This window comes from Panthera pardus, unplaced genomic scaffold, assembly GCF_024362965.1.
Source record: "Panthera pardus isolate Hobbes unplaced genomic scaffold, ASM2436296v1 HiC_scaffold_2, whole genome shotgun sequence".
NCBI lineage: Eukaryota > Metazoa > Chordata > Mammalia > Carnivora > Felidae > Panthera > Panthera pardus.
The window spans coordinates 122,043,325-122,066,648 of NW_026526765.1; the positions used below are offsets into that span (position 1 = coordinate 122,043,325).

Here is a 23,324-nt window from a genome sequence, read left to right on the forward strand (position 1 = left end):
TCCTTTTTCGGGGGGGGAAAAAAAAAAAACACCACCACCAAACTTGCGGTTTCCAGCGCCATCATGTGGACAGAAGGGTGAGCTTTTACTTTGTTATGCTTTGTTTCCATTCGTTAAATATTTCCAAATTTCAATGACTCTTAGGAATTCTTTATTTTCCTTCTCTCTAATCAAAATGTATCTTTAATGTTACAATAAAGGGTATCAGTTTTCATTAAAATATTGCAAAATCCATTCTACTTTAATCATGCCACACCAATGTTTACTAGAGTAATTTGTATTGGTCTATTCTTTATAGAATTCCTAACTAACTTTAAAAGCTTTAGTTTTTCATTTATTTGCATATTTAAATATATCTTGTGAAATTTCTTGAGTGTTTTCTATTATTTTGATGGGATGTTTGTAACTACTTCTACATTACTCATGAAACATTTATATTCCTATTTGCAGTATTTAATATTGACTTGTTGTTATATTCAAAGTAACAAGCTATTTGAATAGCATTCTTGTCTGAGTTCCCTTTTGGAAGTTTGATATTCAAATTGCTAAAAATCCATTTCTTTAATTTCTCTATATATCACCTACTTTTAACTGCTGACTAAAAAAAATCATAATTTGGAGATTTGCATTTTCTAGAGGCCAAAATCATAGCATGACTTGGTCAACATCTTGACACCATTTTTTGAATTAGATGCATCTAGGCAGCATTTCTTCAGCTTGCATTCCTGATAAGTCACAGTTGATACAAATTGTGAAAGCACATATCTTTGCTTTTATGCAGCAAATCAAACTACTAATATTGTTTGTGGATACACTACTCCATAAAATGTGTGGGTTCCAGTAAAAATTAAAAGATAGAAATCACATTATTAACTGGACTAACTCTATGTTAATTTCATCTCTTTTTAATCATCCAGTTCATCTGCTGCATGATACCACTTGGACTTACTTATAAATATGGTCAGAAGGAAATGTCCCAAAAGAAAATGTCACCAATTTTTTCCACTGAAAAAGTATTTAAACTTCTGCTTGTATATATACTCCCTAGAATTCCATAAATATTAAAAAATACGCCTTACCTATGAAGACATAGGGTCCAGGGGATCAATAATTCTATTATTTGATCCTTGTATATATAAAGCATAAACCCCAAATTTGTTCCTTAGGTTTGGTTTAAGTGATATATGAGACTTGAAGTATTATTTTTGGGTCAAAGTATAAAACAAATGTGGAAAAGTGTAATACAAAAAATAGAAGATAAATAAGAATTTAGTAGAAAATACAAAGTCATTTGAAATACACTTGCTTCCCAGTGTTCAAAGTAGTAAAGATATAGGATAATGTTACTGGATACAGTTCTTATATAATATTTAACAGTACATTTACCATTCCTTTTAGTTTTTCAAAAGTTCTTATTCTCTCTACTAACATGGCTTTTCTCTCAGTTCTCAGATCACCCAAACACTAAAGAAATTTCGATTTTCAAGATTACTTATCTGTTCCTGATAATGATAATTTGAAAACAGTTTAATATACAAAAGTAAAAAACCAAAAAAAATGATAACAAGTATGTTGAAAATATCATGTTAAGGTTGATTTACCTTCTATTATAGAACCATGACTGATATGAAACTCCAAAAATATATTATAAATAGATTTACTTTTGAAAAAAGTAAATGTCAAGTATTTAACAGCCAAACTGACAGTGTGATGTTAACTATGTATGCATGGTAACTTATAGAGTATTTTCAGTATATATTTAAATATTTTGAAAGTATACACAAAGGAAAAAATGGCATCAACAGTATCATATGCTTCTTTTAGTTTGTGATTTTTTTCATATAGAAATTTCAGGGGAAAACAAGACTCTTGACACCCATCTTCACATCTGTTCAAAAATACTAAGTTTTTGGATTATCGCCTTGCATTTGTCTTTCAATACTCATCTCTTTTGGGTGGTTAAGTTCTCAATAGTTATAGACTCTCTGCTCTTAATTCCATAGACAACACCACAGGTAAAGAAAATTCTTTAGATCTTTTTCCAAACCATTATTTCAATCAAATATTATAGGTTACCTTATTAACTGATCCTTTCATTTGCTAGTTTCTCTAAAAATTTTAGTTATATTTAAACCTTGATACAGAAAGAAAACTCCTTCCCTGACAATGGATTTAGGTTAAGAAAACCAGATAGAGTTTTGAGGTATCTCTACTTAATATAATGGGAAGCATTCAGGAAGATGTTACACTAGAAAATTTAATTTTGCTTTGGAGTCTAGATGTCATTCATTACCTACAAAACTCCAGAATAGAGGCACCTGGGTGGCTCAGTCAGTTAAAGGTCCGACTTAGGCTCAGGTCATGATCTCAAGGCTGGTGAGTTCAAGCCCTGCATCAGGCTCTGTGCTGACAGCTCAGAGCCAGGGAGCCCACTTAGTATTCTGTGTCTTCCTCTCTCTCTGCCCCTCCCCCACTCATGCTCTGTCCCTCTCTCCTTCAAAAATAAACACTAAAAAAATCCTCCAGAATAAAATTTTATTAAGCTATATTTCTCTGCTATTTGTAAAAGTTTACAAAAGTCTACCACACTGCCCAAAAATAACGCATGAAGTTGAAGCAGTCTTTTACAGATTTATAAATAATTTATGCTGCTGCACCAAATTTGACAAAAAATTTAATTACTAAAAATTATTCTAGGGGCACCTGAGTGGTTCAGTCAGTTAAGAGTCTGACTTTGGCTCAGGTCATGATCTCATGGGTTCAAGACATCAAGTTCCATGTTGGCCTCTGCCTTGACAGTGTGGAGTTTTCTTGGGATTCTCTCTTTTCCTCCCTCTCAATCCCTCCCCCACACTCACTCTCACTCTTTCTCTCTCTCTCAAAATAAACATTAAAAAAAACAAAAACAAAAACAAACCACACCATACATCCACATGTGCCATTATTAAACAGAATAAAATTTAACTTAGAGCTGATATCTATCATGATTACCAATGTCAATAGCTAAAAATAAATCTAGTGAAATATGTAAAGGACCTCTACACAGAAAACTGTGAAATATTAAGAAACATACAGATTATTTAGATAAATAGACCATGCTCATGAATTGACTCATTTTTGTAAAGATATCAACGTGCTTCAGATTTCTAAATAGACTTAAGGCAATCTAAATAAAAACCTCACCAAATTGTTCTTATGAAATTTATATACAAATTTAGGTGGAAATGGAAGAGGTAACATGGCATTGATGTAAGAAAATGTTTTTAAGTCAAAAAAATTAGAACAGGGGCACCTGGGTGGCTCAGTTGGTTGAGCGACCGACTTCGGCTCAGGTCATGATCTCACGGTTTGTGAGTTCAAGCCCCGCGTCGGGCTCTGTGCTGCCAGCTCAGAGCCTGGAACCTGTTTCGGAGTCTGTGTCTCCCTCTCTCTGACCCTCCCCCGTTCATGCTCTGTCTCTCTCTGCCTCAGAAATAAACATAAAAAAAAAATTTTAAAAATAGAACAAAAAAGATCATACCCATATAATGGATATTTTATCAAAACGTGGAATTCATTTTTAAGAAATGGTGCTGTTTCAGTTGAATGTCATTGGGGAAAATTAATCTTGACCCCTATGTCACAAAAGACAAAAAAAATTCAAAAAAGGATGTATATCTTATGTGAACAATGAAACAAAACATACCAAAGAAATTATCTACATGACATAGAATAAAAATGAAAAGATTGATAAATTGAACTTAACTGAAATTTAAAATTTCTATTCACCAAAAGATAAAATAATGAAGAGGAGAAGAATGAAAAAGCAAGAAAGTTGTTATATCCAGAATATACGAAATTTTCAAAAAGCAAGGGAAAATGCAACACAATAGAAAAACAGGCAGAGACTCAAACAGCAATTGTATACATAAGATATAAAATGGCCAATAATAATACAAACAGGTGCTCAACCTCATTTATAAATCAGGAAACATAACATGGAAATACTAAACACACCCAGCAAAATAGCAACTACATAGACAATCTGACAATGCCCAATTAGGGAGATGATATAGAGCAATACACTGTTAGCACAGTGTAAATGGATAAAAAACATTTGGGAAATCTGTTTTGTATATTAAAGATGAATATATGCAAATATTTTATGTTCTAATTTCAATTCTGTGTACATGGGCACTGAAAATATTTTTTAAGTTTATTTATTTATTTTGAGAGAGAGCGAGCACAAGCAGGTGAGGGGCAGAGAGGACAGAATTCCAAGCAGGCTCCGTGAGGATGCGGGGCTCAAACCCATGAACCGTAAAATCATGACCTGAGCCAAGATCCAGAGTCAGTCGCTCAACTGAGTGAGCCACCCAGGCACCCCAAAATTTTGGAATATATTTATGATAGCATTATTTGAAGCAGACATAAAGGAGAAACAATTCAAAATGCTCAACAATGGGAAAATTACTCATAATATAGTCATAAACTACTGGAGAGAAAACAAATAAAATGAACTCCAACTACACACAGCAATATGGATGATTCCAGAGAATGATGAATGATAAATATGAAGAACACACAAACACAGGCACACACATAACACATTTTGTGCAATTATATTTAGATAAAGCACAGGATCAACGAAACCAAGAGTTGGTTTTTTGAAAAAAATAAACAAAATTGACAAACCTCTAGCCAGGCTTCTCAAAAAGAAAAGGGAGATGACCCAAATAGATAAAATCATGAATGAAAATGGAATTATTACAACCAATCCCTCAGAGATACAAACAATTATCAGGGAATACTATGAAAAATTATATGCCAACAAATTGGACAACCTGGAAGAAATGGACAAATTCCTAAACACCCACACTCTTCCAAAACTCAATCAGGAGGAAATAGAAAGCTTGAACAGACCCATAACCAGCGAAGAAATTGAATTGGTTATCAAAAATCTCCCAACAAATAAGAGTCCAGGACCAGATGGCTTCCCAGGGGAGTTCTACCAGACGTTTAAAGCAGAGATAATACCTATCCTTCTCAAGCTATTCCAAGAAATAGAAAGGGAAGGAAAACTTCCAGACTCATTCTATGAACCCAGTATTACTTTGATTCCTAAACCAGACAGAGACCCAGTAAAAAAAGAGAACTACAGGCCAATATCCCTGATGAATATGGATGCAAAAATTCTCAATAGATAAAGCACAGGAAACAGGTAAAAACTAGTAACAGTTATAGAGTTAAAACTGGCTACATCTGGGGAGAAATAAGGAAAAGTTATTTTGGAGGTTCATTTAAGTAGCTTTGTTTTTTGAGAGAGAAAGAGGATGCAAGTGAGTGAGGGGTAGAGAGAGAGAATCCCACGAGGAGGAGAGAGAGAGAGAGAGAGAGAGAGGAACCATGAGATCAGGACCTAAGCAGAAGTCAGATGGTGCCCCAAATTTAAGTAGCTTCTTAAGTAGAACAGGAGGCTGTGTCTCCCTCTCTCCCTGTTCCTCCCCCCTCACACTCTGTTTCTCTCTCTCAAAAATAAATAAAGCTTAAAAAGAAACATTAAAAAAAAAAATACCAACAGACCGACCCCGGACGGAGAGTAACCTTAAGCGCAGGGGGCCAGACAGAAGCAGCATCTGGTCAGAAGCCTGAGTCACAATCCCCGGGAAGGCCTGTGAGCCACACACATCACAAGCGTTGCCAGAGAACTAACAAGAGGCTTGGGTTTGTTCTCTGTGCCAGAGCACAGAAGAAATAAAAGTTTCGCTTTCAAATAATTGATTGAGTTATATTATTATATCTGGGCACTTTTCAATGTATTATAGGCAAATGAAAGGAAAAGGTTCTCTCAAGTGTTGATTACAACTGAAAATAAATAGTGAAGACGGTAAGCACAAAATTTATAACATTAATTATATAAATATGCATTGAATGATGAAGACAACATATATTGCCTTGGGGTCCTATAATTCTAAAAGATATTAGCTAAACTGGGTACAAAACAAGTGAAGAAGCATTTCAGAGAAATTTCACTGTAAACATTTTTTAATTAGGAAGAAATTGATAGAATAAAGGAAAGTAAAACTTTAAATAATTCAGGTTAACTAAAAGATATTTAAAACTAACCTTTGAAAGGGAATCTCCAGTTGCTGGCTGCAGATCCTCTCTGTCCCTAGAGTCAGGTACACTGGGACTAAAGGCCATGAGGTCGGTCTTGGGCGGACCCTCCCCAGAGCACACCCTCTGCCGCCTCTGCTGCGAGTACGACCAGCTCCCCACCGCGCTGGAACACACCAGCGTGGGCTTCCCCGGCCCGCACGCGCCCTCGCTGGGCGGCGCCGAGCACCGCAGCGCCACGTACAGCAGCAGCGTGAGCACCAGCAGGCTGGACACCGCGCAGATGGCGATGATCAGGTACACGTTGACATCCACCAGCGCCGTCTCCGCGCCGGCGGCGCCCGCCAACACCCGCGACGAGGCCTTGGGCGCCTGGCCGCTCTCCACCAGCGACAGCAGCACGGTGGCCGTGGCCGTCAGCGCCGGCTCGCCGTGGTCCCTCACCAGCACCAGCAGGCGCTGGCGCGGCGAGTCCGCCTCGTCCAGGCTGCGCGTCGTGCTGATCTCGCCCGTGTACAGCGCCACGCGGAACGGGCTGCGCGCGCCACCCGCCGCCGGCTGCAGCTCGTACGACAGCCACGCGTTGTAGCCCGAGTCGGCGTCCACCGCGCGCACCTTCGCCACCACGTGGCCCGCGCCCACCGACCGCCACACCAGCTCGCTCACGGCGCCGCCCGCGCCGCCCGCCCCAGGCAGCGGCAGCAGCGCGGGCGCGTTGTCGTTCTCGTCCAGCACGAACACCTGCAGCGTCACGATGCTGCCCAGCGGAGGCACGCCCGCGTCGCGCGCGCTCACTTGGAACTGCAGCAGCTCCAGCTCCTCGTGGTCCAGCGGCTGCAGCGCGTACACCTTGCCGCTCTCCGCGTGCACCGACACGTAGCTCGACAGCGCACGCTCGCCCACCCGCCGCTCCACCAGCGAGTAGGACACCAGCGCGTTCTCCTGCGCGTCCGCGTCCCGCGCGGACACCGTGAAGATGTGGCAGCCGGGAGGGTTGTTCTCCTTCACGAACACCGTGTACTCGGCCTGCGCGAATGTCGGCGCGTTGTCGTTCACGTCGGCCACTTCCACGGACACGCTGGCCGTGGCCGACAGCGAAGGCGAGCCCCCGTCCCGTGCGGTCACCAGCAGCTCATAGTTCGCCACGCTCTCGCGGTCCAGGGCGCTGTCCAGCACCAGCGAATAGTAATTCTTGAAGGTGGACACCAGCTTGAAGGGGATGTGAGGCATCAGAGAGCAGGTCACCTGCCCGTTGATTCCGGAGTCACGGTCGGACACGCTGATCAAGGCGATGACCGTGCCTAGTGGAGCGTCTTCTCTGATTGGGAGTGACAGGGACTTGAATTCCATTACTGGAACATTATCGTTGGTGTCCTCGACTTCCACCATAACTGTACAATGGCCAGAGAGTGGGGGCTGTCCTTTATCAATACCCTCTACAAGAATTTCATAGGATTTGCTTTCTTCAAAATCGATATATCCCTTTACCATAATTTCTCCAGTAATTGGATCTATGTGAAACTTGGATTCTACATTTGGTAAAATATCAGTTGAGAATGAATAAATAATGTCTGCATTAGAGCCTTCATCTAAATCTGAGGCGTTTAGTTTCATTACCAACGTTCCATTAGAAACATTTTCTTGTACTTTCACCTCATAGAGTGTTCTGTCAAAAGCTGGGGCGTTGTCGTTGGCGTCTAGCACTTTGATGAGTAACTGAACGGTTCCAGTCAGCTCAGGTTTGCCGCCATCAGTGGCTGTGAGCACTAAAATAATTTCTGGAGCTTCTTCCCTGTCTAAAGATTTCCTTAGTAGTAGTCCAAGACGTTTTACCCGCTCGTCATCGGACGGCTTTTCCAGCGAGAAATATTCATTGGGGCTCAGTGTGTAGGTCAGCATAGCGTTGGCCCGGATATCTGCATCCGATGCGCCCTCTAGTGGAAACCGAGTGTCAATAGGCCTGGATTCCGCCATAAATAGATTCTTTTGTGTTCCGGGGAACACAGGAGGATTGTCATTAATGTCCTTCACCTCCACCTCCACATGGAAAACCTGCAGCGGCCTGTCCACGATCACCTCCAGATGGATGCTGCACTCCAGGTTCCGCCCGCAAAGCTCCTCGCGGTCGATGCGAGAATTCACAAACAAAATTCCATTCTGCAGATTTACCTCCAGAAGGTCCCCCTGGCCTTTGGACGCCACCCGGAACAGGCGTGGCACCAGCTCCGCCAGCTCCAACCCCAAGTCCTGAGCGATGCGTCCCACGAAGGTGCCGTGTTTGGCCTCCTCCGGGACCGAGTAGTGGACCTGGCCACTCCCCGCCCTCCAGGCTGCGAGGAATAGAAGTGAGAGCAGCAGACGCTTGGATTCCTGGCCGCTTGCCCAGGAAAACTCCATCTCGAGCCCGCAGTGCTTTGTTTTCATTAAGGGATCTCGTTTCAAAATCAAGAAATATCTTCTAACCGTTCAGTCTATGCCGATGTATCCTCCATTTCTATCTGAATGGTGGATGCAGCTTCTTTATAACAGAAGGGATATTCTTTTTCTCTAGCAGATCAATTTTATGGTACAGAGCGACATCATGTGGCTCCAAACCGTAAGTAATAAATTCTGATACTGCTCAGTCTTACTCTTTTGCCATTCCGCGTACTTTAATGCTGTTGGAGAATAGCAACACATTTTGTGCTACTAAGTTACACGTTTTGTACCTCTGATTGAATGTGACCCTTAGTTTCACCACAGGGGCAACTTTTACTTCAGTGGAAATCCTTTTTTCATACAGGTTTTAACTATTTATAGAGACCCAACTGGAGTTAATACACATTTTGCAAACAGAATTGTTAAATGTTGATTAGGAAAATTCTTGACTGATTATATGTGTTCCTGAAAATGGGGGGAAATAGTTATTAATGATGACACACTTTTGATCTTTGTATTTGATATTTCTGGTGTTGAAGACTTCAGAGAACCCTCTGAACTAGGAAACCTCCAATGCCAAGAATAAGTCTTTGAAAGGGACTTTTTAAAATGTCTGAAAAAGGAAGCAGAAATTACCAGCACTTAACTGAAAGTCTTCATTAATTCACCTCAGGGCTGAAGGTGCAAAGAGCTTTAAGAAGGAACTACGATGTTGTAATATATAATTAGTGTGGGAAAGTATTCCAAATAATTTTATTAACAAATACACTCACCTCCAACAATCAAGATTGGTATTCTCAATTTGTCTCTTATGATTTATAAATAGTTGCCTGTTCTCCAGTGTCTAGTGTACATACATTTCTATTTTCTTGTACTGTGCTCATGTATTTTAGTCCTAGTGGACAATTTCCTGCTTCCAACAATATTTTTCACCAAATAAACATAATCATTCGTCCTCATAAGTACGATCCATCTTTTCCAAATGCCTCATACAGCAATTTCCCCCATTTTATACCATTAAAAATTTTCTTGACCAATGAAATGAAGACTTTCATGATTAAACCAATTTAGCAGGTACTTTTACTCTCTTTTATATACTATAGCATACAGATTGAATCACTTGGGCCATTTATTACATTAATTTATCCTTTTTAGGCATTTGGGTATGTATGTCTAATGACAGGAGTGTCATGTAATAAGTACAAAGATCCAAATAGCTGGAGCCTTCTTTTATAAAATACAAACTTTTAAAGAGAATATTATATCTTATTAGCTTAAGAGCTCGGAATACATACCAGGTATTTCCTGAATATTTACCTAATAGAATGATTTGGTTCTCTTCAATTGCCTAATAAAATGCATTAAGTTAAGGTGGTCACAAAGCTAGTTAGGCAAATATGATGTCTCAGCAGCAGCCTCTATTATTTTCCAGAGATACAAAAATATTTTCCTTATATGATGCCCTAATTAAGATATATTTCAATTTGCATAGTGAAAACCTGGATTTTAGCTTAGTTTCATTTGGCTTTTTGGCAGTCATGATCTTAGAGACATCTGAGTTTTAATAGCCAATGAAGAATTCTCAATAACTAGAGCACAATATATTTTCCTAACATAAGGAAACTTAACATAAAAGGACATAATTCTTTTCTTTTTTAATGATAATTATTTTCAAGCTTTCTTTGCGTATTATATTCACAAACCTCTTTCCCTCATGGTTGTCTAGGACAAAATATCAATCTACTGAAAATGGCTTTTGGCTTTAGGCTTCCATTCTATGAAGAGCCACACTCACACAAAACTATCCTTTTCTGAATTAAAACATCAATTAGCATTGTTGCTCTGTCTGAGGACCCAAACTGTAGTTTTGCAAAAAATGATCACACATGTGAAACACACTGGAAGACAATGGAAAAGATTCCCTGTCCATTTACTTTATTTTGAAAATAATTAAATGCATAGATGAGGAGTACAAAAGAATATAAAGGATATTTATGTGAGAAAGATTAGTATTAATCTGGTAGAGCAGCAATATATTTCTAAAGAGAAAAACTCAAAAGTCTTTAAAATGTCTTATTAACTGAGAATCTTGTTAGTCAAGAATTTGAAGAGGACAGCTCGATTTGAAGACTGACGTTCCACATCCTGGGAGACAAAAACTTTCCATGACCCTATAATTACAATAGGATGAAAATAAGGCCTAATGAAATAACATGTGAATTCAGGTTGGACATGCTGTGGTGAACATTTGATGGACAGAAGTCAACAAAGGATAGTGAGAGAAATTGAAAGGAAAATGGGAAAAAAAGATTATCTTTCTGTTGTATATGTTAGCTTCAGCCCACAATGTCACTGAGTATTAACTAGGTTTTGATAAGGATGCTCATACAGGAAGTAGTAAGTTGTAGTTATAACTCAGGTGGATATATTCTATATAATTATATACACTGGAACCCATTCACCTTCCACAAGCAAGATTAGTATTTTCATTTTGTCTTTCATGGTTTAGAAATAATTGCTTGTTTTCTAATCTCTAATATGGCTAAGGTTCAGTTTCCAGTGGCAAGGAAACTTGAATGGAAGTCCATCTATTTGGAGAAATGATCAAATGCTAAATAGAGAAATGACTACAAAATAATTTCATTTTGTTTAATTTGGTTGCAGTTATTTGGAGGGTTTACATACTATATAACACACCTTAATAGACAGGTTAGTATTCAGAGGAAGGTCACAAGTAATAACATTGACTTACTGGAGTTTTTGGACATTAGCATCCTTACTACTAAGTGTTTGCAAAATAGGTTAATGATTAATAAGTTTTGCTAGTAGAGTAGTTTTTAAATTAGATAGAAAGTAGCATTCTCAACAAAGTTTTCTGACAGAAAACAATTAAAAAAATTTTTTGTGTTTATTTTTTTTTATTTTTTTAACGTTTATTTATTTTTGAGACAGAGATAGAGCATGAACGGGGGAGGGTCAGAGAGAGAGGGAGACACAGAATCGGAAGCAGGCTCCAGGCTCTGAGCCATCAGCCCAGAGCCCGACGCGGGGCTCGAACTCACGGACCATGACCATGAGATCGTGACCTGAGCCGAAGTCGGACGCTCAACCGACTGAGCCACCCAGGCGCCCCAAGTGTTTATTTATTTTAGAGAGAGACAGAGCACACAAGCAGGGGAGGAGCAGCGAGAGACAAGGAGACACAGAATCCAAAATAGGCTCTAGGCTCTGAGCTGTCAGTACAAAGCCCGATGCAGGGCTTGAACCCACAAACCATGAGATCATGACCTGAGCCAAAGTCAGATGCCCAACCAACTGAGCCACCCAGGAGCCTCATCTGATGGAAAACAATTCTTAACAAAATTAATAATATACTTTCAAAACCAATGTTTTCTAAACGAAGATACACTGAAGGAAGTATAAAAGTTCACTTACTATTGATTTTTTCAATGCTTACTAATTAAAGTAGTGAGAAACTGAAGATGAACAAAGATACAATTCTAATTTTGTTTACATTTATTTATTTTTTAGAGACAGAGAGAGACAGAGCACAAGCGGGGGAGGGGCAGAGAGAGAAAGAAACACAGAATCCAAAGCAGGCTCCAGGCTCTGAGCTGTCAGCACAGACCCCATGTGGGTCTTGAACTCACAAACCGTGAGATAAGGACCTGAGCTGAAGTCGGACACTAACCGACTGAGCCACCCAGGTGCTCCTAAAGATACAATTCTAAACCAATAAAATTATTATTCTGGTGTGTGTGTGTGTGTGTGTGTGTGTGTGTGTGTGTGTGGTTTTCTTTACCCAACTGAGAAACTAGCCACAATACAATGTATTACCAAATGTGAGCACAAGGACTAAAATGAATCATGTTCAAGTAAAAACAAGGAACTAAGACTTCAGACAAATGAATAAATAAGTAAAAGAGGCTTCATACAGACAACAGGCTTAGTAAACTAATATTTGAAACTAAGGATATATTAACCAAAAGAAGTGGTGAGCATTTATGGTGAACTCATAAAATGAACCAGTGACATTTGGACTAACATCTAGTAGGAATTCCAAAAAAAAAAAAGTGGCAAAAGCTATTGAAGCATTGTGCAAGGATTAGTAAAACACAATTGGAGTCAAATATTCTAAACAATACAATTCACCCAAGAAAATATATTTGGTTTCTATCTTTAGCAATAAAATAATCCTACTACTGCACCTATTAACAACAACAACAACAACACTACAAGTTTGGTTCTCAGTACTTATTGCTAATTCAGTTCAAAACATTTGTCACAAGGAGTTCAAATATTTTAACCACAAAACCCTGGAAAACTCTAACACCAAAAACATAAGTTTCCAAAAGAACAGAAACATTGAAGAATAAAAAACGATTTTTGAAAGGATTTAAAAATCTGTACTCACTTTGGCAGAAAGATCAACATCCACATCCAGCTGTTCTTCTCTATTCCCCCCAATGGGACCGGGTGGAAGGCTGGGGCTGAAGGCCATGAGGTCGGTCTTGGGCGGACCCTCCCCAGAGCACACCCTCTGCCGCCTCTGCTGCGAGTACGACCAGCTCCCCACCGCGCTGGAACACACCAGCGTGGGCTTCCCAGGCCCGCACGCGCCCTCGCTGGGCGGCGCCGAGCACCGCAGCGCCACGTACAGCAGCAGCGTGAGCACCAGCAGGCTGGACACCGCGCAGATGGCGATGATCAGGTACACGTTGACATCCACCAGCGCCGTCTCCGCGCCGGCGGCGCCCGCCAACACCCGCGACGAGGCCTTGGGCGCCTGGCCGCTCTCCACCAGCGACAGCAGCACGGTGGCCGTGGCCGTCAGCGCCGGCTCGCCGTGGTCCCTCACCAGCACCAGCAGGCGCTGGCGCGGCGAGTCCGCCTCGTCCAGGCTGCGCGTCGTGCTGATCTCGCCCGTGTACAGCGCCACGCGGAACGGGCTGCGCGCGCCACCCGCCGCCGGCTGCAGCTCGTACGACAGCCACGCGTTGTAGCCCGAGTCGGCGTCCACCGCGCGCACCTTCGCCACCACGTGGCCCGCGCCCACCGACCGCCACACCAGCTCGCTCACGGCGCCGCCCGCGCCGCCCGCCCCAGGCAGCGGCAGCAGCGCGGGCGCGTTGTCGTTCTCGTCCAGCACGAACACCTGCAGCGTCACGTTGCTGCCCAGCGGAGGCACGCCCGCGTCGCGCGCGCTCACTTGGAACTGCAGCAGCTCCAGCTCCTCGTGGTCCAGCGGCTGCAGCGCGTACACCTTGCCGCTCTCCGCGTGCACCGACACGTAGCTCGACAGCGCACGCTCGCCCACCCGCCGCTCCACCAGCGAGTAGGACACCAGCGCGTTCTCCTGCGCGTCCGCGTCCCGCGCGGACACCGTGAAGATGTGGCAGCCGGGAGGGTTGTTCTCCTTCACGAACACCGTGTACTCGGCCTGCGCGAATGTCGGCGCGTTGTCGTTCACGTCGGCCACTTCCACGGACACGCTGGCCGTGGCCGACAGCGAAGGCGAGCCCCCGTCCCGTGCGGTCACCAGCAGCTCATAGTTCGCCACGCTCTCGCGGTCCAGGGCGCTGTCCAGCACCAGCGAATAGTAATTCTTGAAGGTGGACACCAGCTTGAAGGGGATGTGAGGCATCAGAGAGCAGGTCACCTGCCCGTTGACTCCGGAGTCGCGGTCGGACACGCTGATCAAGGCGATGACCGTGCCGAGGGGAGCGTCTTCTAATACAGGTAATGACAGTGATTTGATAACCAACTCAGGTACATTATCATTGGTGTCCAAAATTTCCACCAGAACCGTGCAGTGACCTGCCATTGGGGGATTTCCTTTATCTGTCGCTTCTACCTGGATTTCGTATAACTTAGTTTCCTCGAAATCTATGTTACCCTTTACAGTGATGTATCCATTAACTGGGTCTAAGTGGAATTTCGACAAAGCATCTGATGACATGTCTGTATTGAAAGAATATACAATGTCCTTATTTACTCCTTCATCCAAATCAGAGGCGTTAACAGTCACTGCTAGGGTACCGTTTGGAGCATTTTCGAATAAACTCACTTTGTAGACAGTTCTCTCAAACTCTGGGGCGTTGTCGTTTACATCTAGAATGGTGATCTTCAGTTGAGTAGTGCCAGTGAGCTCTGGTTTCCCACCATCAACTGCCGTTATTACTAGGTGATGTTCAGGAATGTCCTCTCGATTTAAAAGTTTTTTCAACACGAGTCCAAGAGTTTTAATATCCTCATCATTTCTTTTAATATCCAAGGTAAAATAATCATTAGAGTTAAGACTGTAGGTCAACAAAGAATTCGCTCCAATATCTGCATCTGATGCTCCCTCTAGTGGAATCCGAGAACCAGGCGGCCGGGATTCAGAAATAAACAATTTTTTTACTGCCATTGGAAAAACCGGCTGGTTGTCGTTAATGTCCTTCACCTCCACTTCCACATGGAAAACCTGCAGCGGCCTGTCCACGATCACCTCCAGATGGATGCTGCAATCCAGGTTCCGCCCGCAAAGCTCCTCGCGGTCGATGCGAGAATTCACAAACAAAATGCCATTCTGCAGATTTACCTCCAGAAGGTCCCCATGGCTTTTGGACGCCACCCGGAACAGGCGTGGCACCAGCTCCACCAGCTCCAGCCCCAAGTCCTGGGCGATCCGCCCCACGAAGGTGCCGTGTTTGGCCTCCTCCAGGACTGAGTAGTGAACCTGGCCGCTCCCAGCCTCCCAGACTGTGAGGAGCAGAAGCGAAAGCAGTAGTTGCCGGGCTCCTGAACCTTCTTCTCTCCATGAAAACATCACTGCAAGCCTTTTCCAAATATTGGGTCACTCTTGCATCGATCCAAACTTTAAAAAATAATTTGGGTTCCTCGGTTTTTCTTAAATGATCTTACCATGCCTGTATTTCACAGAGGATGGGGAAAAGCAGCAACTGAGTATGTAATGCATGATGTATTTCTTTTGTGGTGAAACACCTTGTGGTGGACAGCGACATCATGTGGCTAAACGTGTAAGTATTAAATAAATTTACTACTTGGGTCTGAACTTTCCCCAAATTTCTATTTTCATTGTAATATCCTCCGAGCACTTTTCAAATTCTTTATATTAAAAAAATATATATCCTTATAGCTTTTATACTAATTCATCACTTCCAAATATTCCAATCCATGACATAAAGTTAAAAAGAATAGAATAGTGATTAATGCTATAACAGTAGTGGACATCTATTGGAAATATTCCCCATGTGACAAGCATAGGGTTATAATAGGGTTATCCCATTATATTCTCACAACAACCTTCCAAGCTAGGTATCAATACAATTCACTTTTTACCAAAAAGGAAGTGAAAACAGATATCACTTAAGTAACTTAAAAGTGATATTAATTGGTGATGTTTGGGTGGGATCTCAATGTGAGTCTAAACTCGTAACTTTTATCACTTGGCCTTGAAGTCTACATTTTATAGCAAAACCAGGCCTTTGATATTCATGACCACCAAAACATCGAGGCATTGAAAGTATGTGTATATACATAACCATCTATCCATACATATTTACTTCTATATTATGATGGCAATTGTTAATTTACATTATTTATTTATTTATTTATGGAAAGCTTATAACGCACTCTTGTGTGCTTTATCCAATAATTATACCCTTGTTGTCTGTCTTAACTGTTATTTATAAAATATACCAGAAGTCAGTTTTTTACAGTGCAGTTCTTTTGTAAATTTGTTTTTTACAAATGAAAATACTGTGTGATTTAGATATTTGCTACATTCATGTCATACCAAGTAAGAGTGTATGTGTTTTTTTAAATTTCCACACCACTTATACATTTCAATTTACCTGTATATCCGAAAATGATTGCAATATGAGATCATTGTGTTTTTAATGATCTCTGCTCTAGATGAATTTCTGGATTCCAGTTTTTTAAAAAGTTGTGACTTGAAAGTTTTGGTGACTTAACTAATCAATAGAGAGAGAAAAGTAACTTTGGAACATAATTCACCATTCAACGTATGTAAGATGAGACAATATAATATTCTAAAAGTTTCTGAGAATTCAGCAAGAGGCATGAATTCTTTGGGTATTTGCAAGTTGAGCAGAGAAAATTCATGGGCAGAGGTTGACTTTAGAGAGGTAAAAGCATGTCAAAAGCTTTGCTTATAGTCAGAGCCTCTTGAAATAAAATCAAACACATGATTTAAGTATTAGGGGAAAAGTTTTCATACCAGCTTTTTTTCCCCATGTACTCAATGAATGCAAGCCAGGATTGCAACTTAACTCGTATTTTATCATTCACATTCAGAATAGAACAAATTATCAATTAATGTTTGGTTTTTTTCCAATATATGAAGTTTATTGTCAAATTGGTTTCCATACAACACCCAGTGCTCATCCCAAAAGGTGCCCTCCTCAATACCCATCACCCACCCTCTCCTCCATCCCACCCCCCATCAACCCTCAGTTTGTTCTGTTTTTAAGAGTCTCTTATGCTTTGGCTCTCTTCCACTCTAACCTCTTTTTTTTTTTTTTCCTTCCCCTCCCCCATGGGTTTCTGTTAAGTTTCTCAGGATCCACATAAGAGTGAAACCATATGGTATCTGTCTTTCTCTGTATGGCTTATCTCACTTAGCATCACACTCTCCAGTTCCATCCACGTTGCTACAAAGGGCCTTATTTCATTCTTTCTCATTGCCACGTAGTACTCCATTGTGTATATAAACCACAATTTCTTTATCCATTCATCAGTTGATGGACATTTAGGCTCTTTCCATAATTTGGCTATTGTTGAGAGTGCTCTATGAACATTGGGGTACAAGTGCCCCTATGCATCAGTACTCCTGTATCCCTTGGGTAAATTCCTAGCAGTGCTATTGCTGGGTCATAGGGTAGGTTCAATTAATATTTTAATGGATAAAAGATTATTTTAAACTATCTCGAGTAACTAAACAAGTAAGTTACATTAATGATATGTGTTAATATCAAACTTACATAATTTCTAATTGATTCTACTGTACTAGTTCACGAAGAACATTTCACATGTTCAAGAACTAGTTCATGAAACATTTAAGAATTATTTTGGAAAAGCATGGATCTAGGAAATAATTATAGGCATCTATATGTCAAGTGTTTTGAAGAATCTTGAAAGGCAGTAGTTTTAAAAAGATACAGAATTAAAATTTTAAAACATATTAATGGAATACCTCTGACAACTTATAATACTATATATTTCATGACATTTAAGAGTATACTAATTGCAAAGTAGAATGCCACAGGGAATTAATGACAGAGTATAATGATTATAGGCAATGAAGGTAATACTAAAGGAACTATGAGTCTAGAATATTGAGCTGATGTGTGGATAAAGTATCAGTGAATAATATCTACTCTCACTTAGACATCTCCTTAGGCAATTTAATTTAAAAATGTAAATAAGGAATAAAAAATCAGTAAGAAAAAAATTAAAATTAAAAAATAACCAATAAAAATTTGTACAGTGATAGACTGTGATTCCCTCTTAGTGATAAACTGAGTTCTGGGTATACCTGGATATAGTTTTCAAAGCTTACCATTTGTCTGTAGTACAAAGGTAGGGGCCAGACTTCTAGTAGGACAGATTCCACCTGACCAGTCATACTCTGCACACAAGTCCCAAGAAAGTAGTGAGTAGATATGAGACTCTAGGTAAGATGACTCCTCCCAAAAAAGGGAGTTCCTCCTTATTTGCTCAAACCATTTCTTTTTCTCCATAAAGCCTCAGATAAACATTTCTGATTCTCAGGAAATATACACTCCCTAAATTTTGAGGCGTATCAACTCTTAGCAACTAAGAAGTTTACTGTAGAAACAGACTATCCTTAAAAGATTTCCCCACCTAACTTTTCAATTCCTTTAAAAGCAGATCTCAGATGAAAATGAATATCTGGCCTGTTAAATGGATAAGACCCAGATCACTTAGTGGAAGTTATTTCTACAATTCACCAATATCCACATACATATGGGGAAAAAAACAGCATATGGCTAAAAAACAAATAGAAGACAGTTTTAGACAGTTATTTCACCCCAACACATCTTCTTTTGAAGTGTTTAAATTCTTTTCCAAGTGTAACATTTACTTTTCAAGTTTATGTTTTAACTACCCAACACAGGAATTTCCAATTAAAATGTAGTCATTCAATATCAGTCTTTACTTTTTGGGAAAACTCCAATTTCATTAGTTATAGGGATGCTGCCAGGAGAAAGTGAGTGAGCTCACAGTTGTGGAAAATGTTATCATGGGCACAGTTTGGTGCCAGAGGCGGGTGGTCAGTCTCTGCACAGTGGGAGACCTGTACACATTAGCCTGGTGATAGTGATACTGGGAAGGATGACTGAGCAACCCAGTAACATAACACCTGAGTTAGGGTACTCTCCACTTTTATGTAAAAAAAACTCCCACTACCTGGCCACCCACAATGTGATTTCGTAAATGTTAAGATATTTTTATAGTGTTAAGATATTTTAACAAAATTGAAAGGGGGTTCTTTCCTCAGTGAACTTTCTATTGTACCTTAAAACTCTAAGGATTTTGCAAGTGTGAAATCTTTATTCCAAATCACAAGCTATGTGACCCCTGAAAGAAATATGTATCATGAGCAATTATTCCCAAGTGATGTCATGTGTTGTAATGATCTTTGATAGGTATTTTTGAAAACTTTTTTTAATGTTTATTTACTTCTGAGAGAGACAGAGAGATCATGAGCAGGGGAAGGGCTGAGAGAGAGGGAGGCAGGTTCCAGGCTCCATTAGCATAGAGCCCAATGTGGGGCTCAAACCCACCAACCACAAGATCATGATCTGAGCCGAAGTCAGACCCTTAACTGACAGAGCCACCCAGGCACCCCTGATAGGTATTTTTGCAGGTCCTGGCAATAAAAGATCCATTCAGGCTGCTTTCAAGTACAAGGAAATGAAAACCTTATTTATTACCTATTGCATAAAGAGATAAAGACAAATGAATTCTTGATTGAAAGAATAATTTAGAAAACATCCAGATATACATATAGTCCTATTCCAATATATTCTGACAGAATGGATAGATGATGTAAATAGGAAATATGCATTATATATTCATACTCTTTAAATTTTTTCCAATTATTAACTTTTTTAATTTTGAGAAAAAATTACTTACATGTAATAAGTTTTCAAATTTAGCTTAAGTGTTTTTCAATCCTTCAAGGTCCTATTATTCATGAACAGATTTAATTATGAAAAAAACAAAATGTGAAAATAAGGAAATCATTTAAATTAAATTGTTCTCAGTGCAAGATGCATCTCTATTTCATACCATATAATGCACAGTAGGATAGTGATTAAAAAATAAGCAAATATGAATCAAAATAGAATCATTAACAAAGGAAATAGAACAATTCTAGAATCGATGGAAAAGACTCACCTTTCCTAAGTGTTCTGACTCTGAGGGTTGTTGTCTTTCATCTGCGGAGCCTGGAACTCGAGGTAGGCTGGGGCTGAAAGCCATGAGGTCGGTCTTGGGCGGACCCTCCCCAGAGCACACCCTCTGCCGCCTCTGCTGCGAGTACGACCAGCTCCCCACCGCGCTGGAACACACCAGCGTGGGCTTCCCAGGCCCGCACGCGCCCTCGCTGGGCGGCGCCGAGCACCGCAGCGCCACGTACAGCAGCAGCGTGAGCACCAGCAGGCTGGACACCGCGCAGATGGCGATGATCAGGTACACGTTGACATCCACCAGCGCCGTCTCCGCGCCGGCGGCGCCCGCCAACACCCGCGACGAGGCCTTGGGCGCCTGGCCGCTCTCCACCAGCGACAGCAGCACGGTGGCCGTGGCCGTCAGCGCCGGCTCGCCGTGGTCCCTCACCAGCACCAGCAGGCGCTGGCGCGGCGAGTCCGCCTCGTCCAGGCTGCGCGTCGTGCTGATCTCGCCCGTGTACAGCGCCACGCGGAACGGGCTGCGCGCGCCACCCGCCGCCGGCTGCAGCTCGTACGACAGCCACGCGTTGTAGCCCGAGTCGGCGTCCACCGCGCGCACCTTCGCCACCACGTGGCCCGCGCCCACCGACCGCCACACCAGCTCGCTCACGGCGCCGCCCGCGCCGCCCGCCCCAGGCAGCGGCAGCAGCGCGGGCGCGTTGTCGTTCTCGTCCAGCACGAACACCTGCAGCGTCACGTTGCTGCCCAGCGGAGGCACGCCCGCGTCGCGCGCGCTCACTTGGAACTGCAGCAGCTCCAGCTCCTCGTGGTCCAGCGGCTGCAGCGCGTACACCTTGCCGCTCTCCGCGTGCACCGACACGTAGCTCGACAGCGCACGCTCGCCCACCCGCCGCTCCACCAGCGAGTAGGACACCAGCGCGTTCTCCTGCGCGTCCGCGTCCCGCGCGGACACCGTGAAGATGTGGCAGCCGGGAGGGTTGTTCTCCTTCACGAACACCGTGTACTCGGCCTGCGCGAATGTCGGCGCGTTGTCGTTCACGTCGGCCACTTCCACGGACACGCTGGCCGTGGCCGACAGCGAAGGCGAGCCCCCGTCCCGTGCGGTCACCAGCAGCTCATAGTTCGCCACGCTCTCGCGGTCCAGGGCGCTGTCCAGCACCAGCGAATAGTAATTCTTGAAGGTGGACACCAGCTTGAAGGGGATGTGAGGCATCAGAGAGCAGGTCACCTGCCCGTTGACACCGGAGTCGCGGTCGGACACGGAAACAAAAGCAATGACGGTGCTGAGTGGAGTGTCCTCTCTGACTGGCAAAGACAGAGATGTGACTGCCAGTTGTGGAGCATTATCATTTACATCTAGCACTTTCACTAAAACCTTGCAGTGATTTGACATTGGAGGACTTCCTTTATCAACTGCTTTTACATGAATTTCATAAGATTTTGTTTCTTCATAATCCAGTCTACCAATTAGCCTAATTTCTCCTGAGCTGGAATCAATTTTGAAGTTTTTTTGAATGTTTAGGGGAACATCACTGCCGAAGGAAAAGACAATTTCGCCATTTACACCTTCATCGGCATCAGAGGCGTTTAATGTAGTCACTAATGTTCCATTTGCTGTAGTCTCTAATAAATGGATTCTATACACAGCCTGGGCAAACAATGGGGCATTATCATTAACGTCCAGCACTGTGATCAGCAGCTGAACTGTACCTTCCAGCTCTGGTTTGCCCCCATCAGTGGCCGTCAATAATAAACGAAGTTCTGGTGTTTCTTCTCTATCCAAAGATTTCCTCAATTCAAGTGAAAGTGACTTACTCAGTTCATCACTTGCCTGTACATCCAAAGAGAAATAATCACTGGGGCTGAGGGTGTAAGTTATTAGAGCATTGGTCCCAATGTCCGCATCAGCAGCACCCTCTATCGGGAAACGTGAATCCACCAGTCTAGACTCAGGAATAAATAACCTTTGTTCTCTCCCTCTGAAAACCGGTGGGTTATCGTTAATGTCCTTCACCTCCACCTCCACATGGAAAACCTGCAGCGGTCTGTCCACAATTACCTCCAGGTGGATGCTGCACTCCAGATTCAGCCCGCAAAGCTCCTCGCGGTCGATGCGAGAATTCACAAACAAAATGCCATTCTGCAGATTTACTTCCAGAAGGTCCCCACGGCCTTTGGACACCACCCGGAACAGGCGTGGCACCAGCTCTGCCAGCTCCAGCCCCAGGTCTTGCGCGATGCGTCCTACGAAGGTGCCGTGTTTGGCCTCCTCCGGGACCGAGTAGTGGACCTGACCATTCCCAGTCTTCCAGGCTGCGAGGAGCAAAACGAAGAGCAGCAGGCGCTGGGCTCCCTTGCCTCCTTGCCTAGGAAACAGCATCGCAAAACCACTACACCTTTGGTACCGCTCTCACTTCAAAATCATGCTTTCTTTACTTTATATCTTGAATAATATGTCTCCTGTTTTTGTCTTCTCTCAGGCTGTAACAAAATGGAGCTTCCTCCCTTAGTTTTTGGTGATCTATACCTTAACATTGACAAGACTTTGTGGTATACAGCGACATCATGTGGCTAATGCTGTAGATTGTAGATTCTTCATTGATTTCCAAAATAGGCTATATATTCATTTGCAATTTATTCAATGCAATCACTTTCAATTATGTCTTTTAAAGACTGTACACTCTCACTTAAGAGTATGTAATTCAATACTGTCCTTTAGCAGTGGTCACAAATATATTACAATTAGATTTTGGGAAAATAGAAATATGCACCAATAACCTTACATCTTTTCATTTAAAACAATTTATCAGCTCATGTTTTTATTATTAAATATTTGTAAATGAATACTGGAGCTTTAAAATAAAACACTTTGGCCACTAAAGTTCACCTTATTCTAGGATATTGTGCGTGTTAATTTTTAAAATAATATTACCAGGAACTTACTTATGATATTTTTAGAAATTTTTCTGAAATACATTTAAAATTCTTTCAGTGTTTATGAACAGCGACATCACTTTTTGATACTTGAAATCTTAGAATAATGAAATTTGGGACATTTTCCTTTGTTCTTGTTATATAACATCTAAGTGCTGAACTAATAACTTTCGCCTCTAAAAGTCATTATTCCAAATTAAGCTACTGTCCCTTGGATCTTTATTCCTATATCAAATTTTCAGCTGCACCTTTTTTTCTTATTAAGTCATTGTCATATGTCAATAAGAATAAAATTAACATTGAATCAATATCAAGTACACATATCTGAGAATATTATAATAATCTGTAGTCAAATTTTTAAATGTAAATCTAAAGTGAAGATTAGGTTTTCAGAAAAAAACTATTTGAGAA

The 23,324-nt window shown here is 41.8% G+C and overlaps 1 protein-coding gene across 2 annotated transcripts in view; it reads right to left on the reverse strand.

The window, feature by feature from the left end:
- LOC109252181 (protocadherin alpha-C2) overlaps positions 1 to 22,606 on the reverse strand; it is a 196,283-nt gene extending 173,677 nt beyond the window's left edge. Inside the window, exon 1 of one of the 2 annotated variants that reach the window (XM_053907411.1) lies at positions 19,966 to 22,606. In XM_053907411.1, coding sequence (XP_053763386.1) covers positions 19,966 to 22,359 — 2,394 coding nt within the window. In that variant the 5' untranslated portion in view covers positions 22,360 to 22,606. Of the gene's footprint in view, positions 1 to 12,928; positions 15,458 to 19,965 lie in introns of those variants that run through there. The other variant, XM_019424431.2, reaches the window with a different exon arrangement.
- Between the last annotated feature and the right edge of the window lie 718 nt (positions 22,607 to 23,324).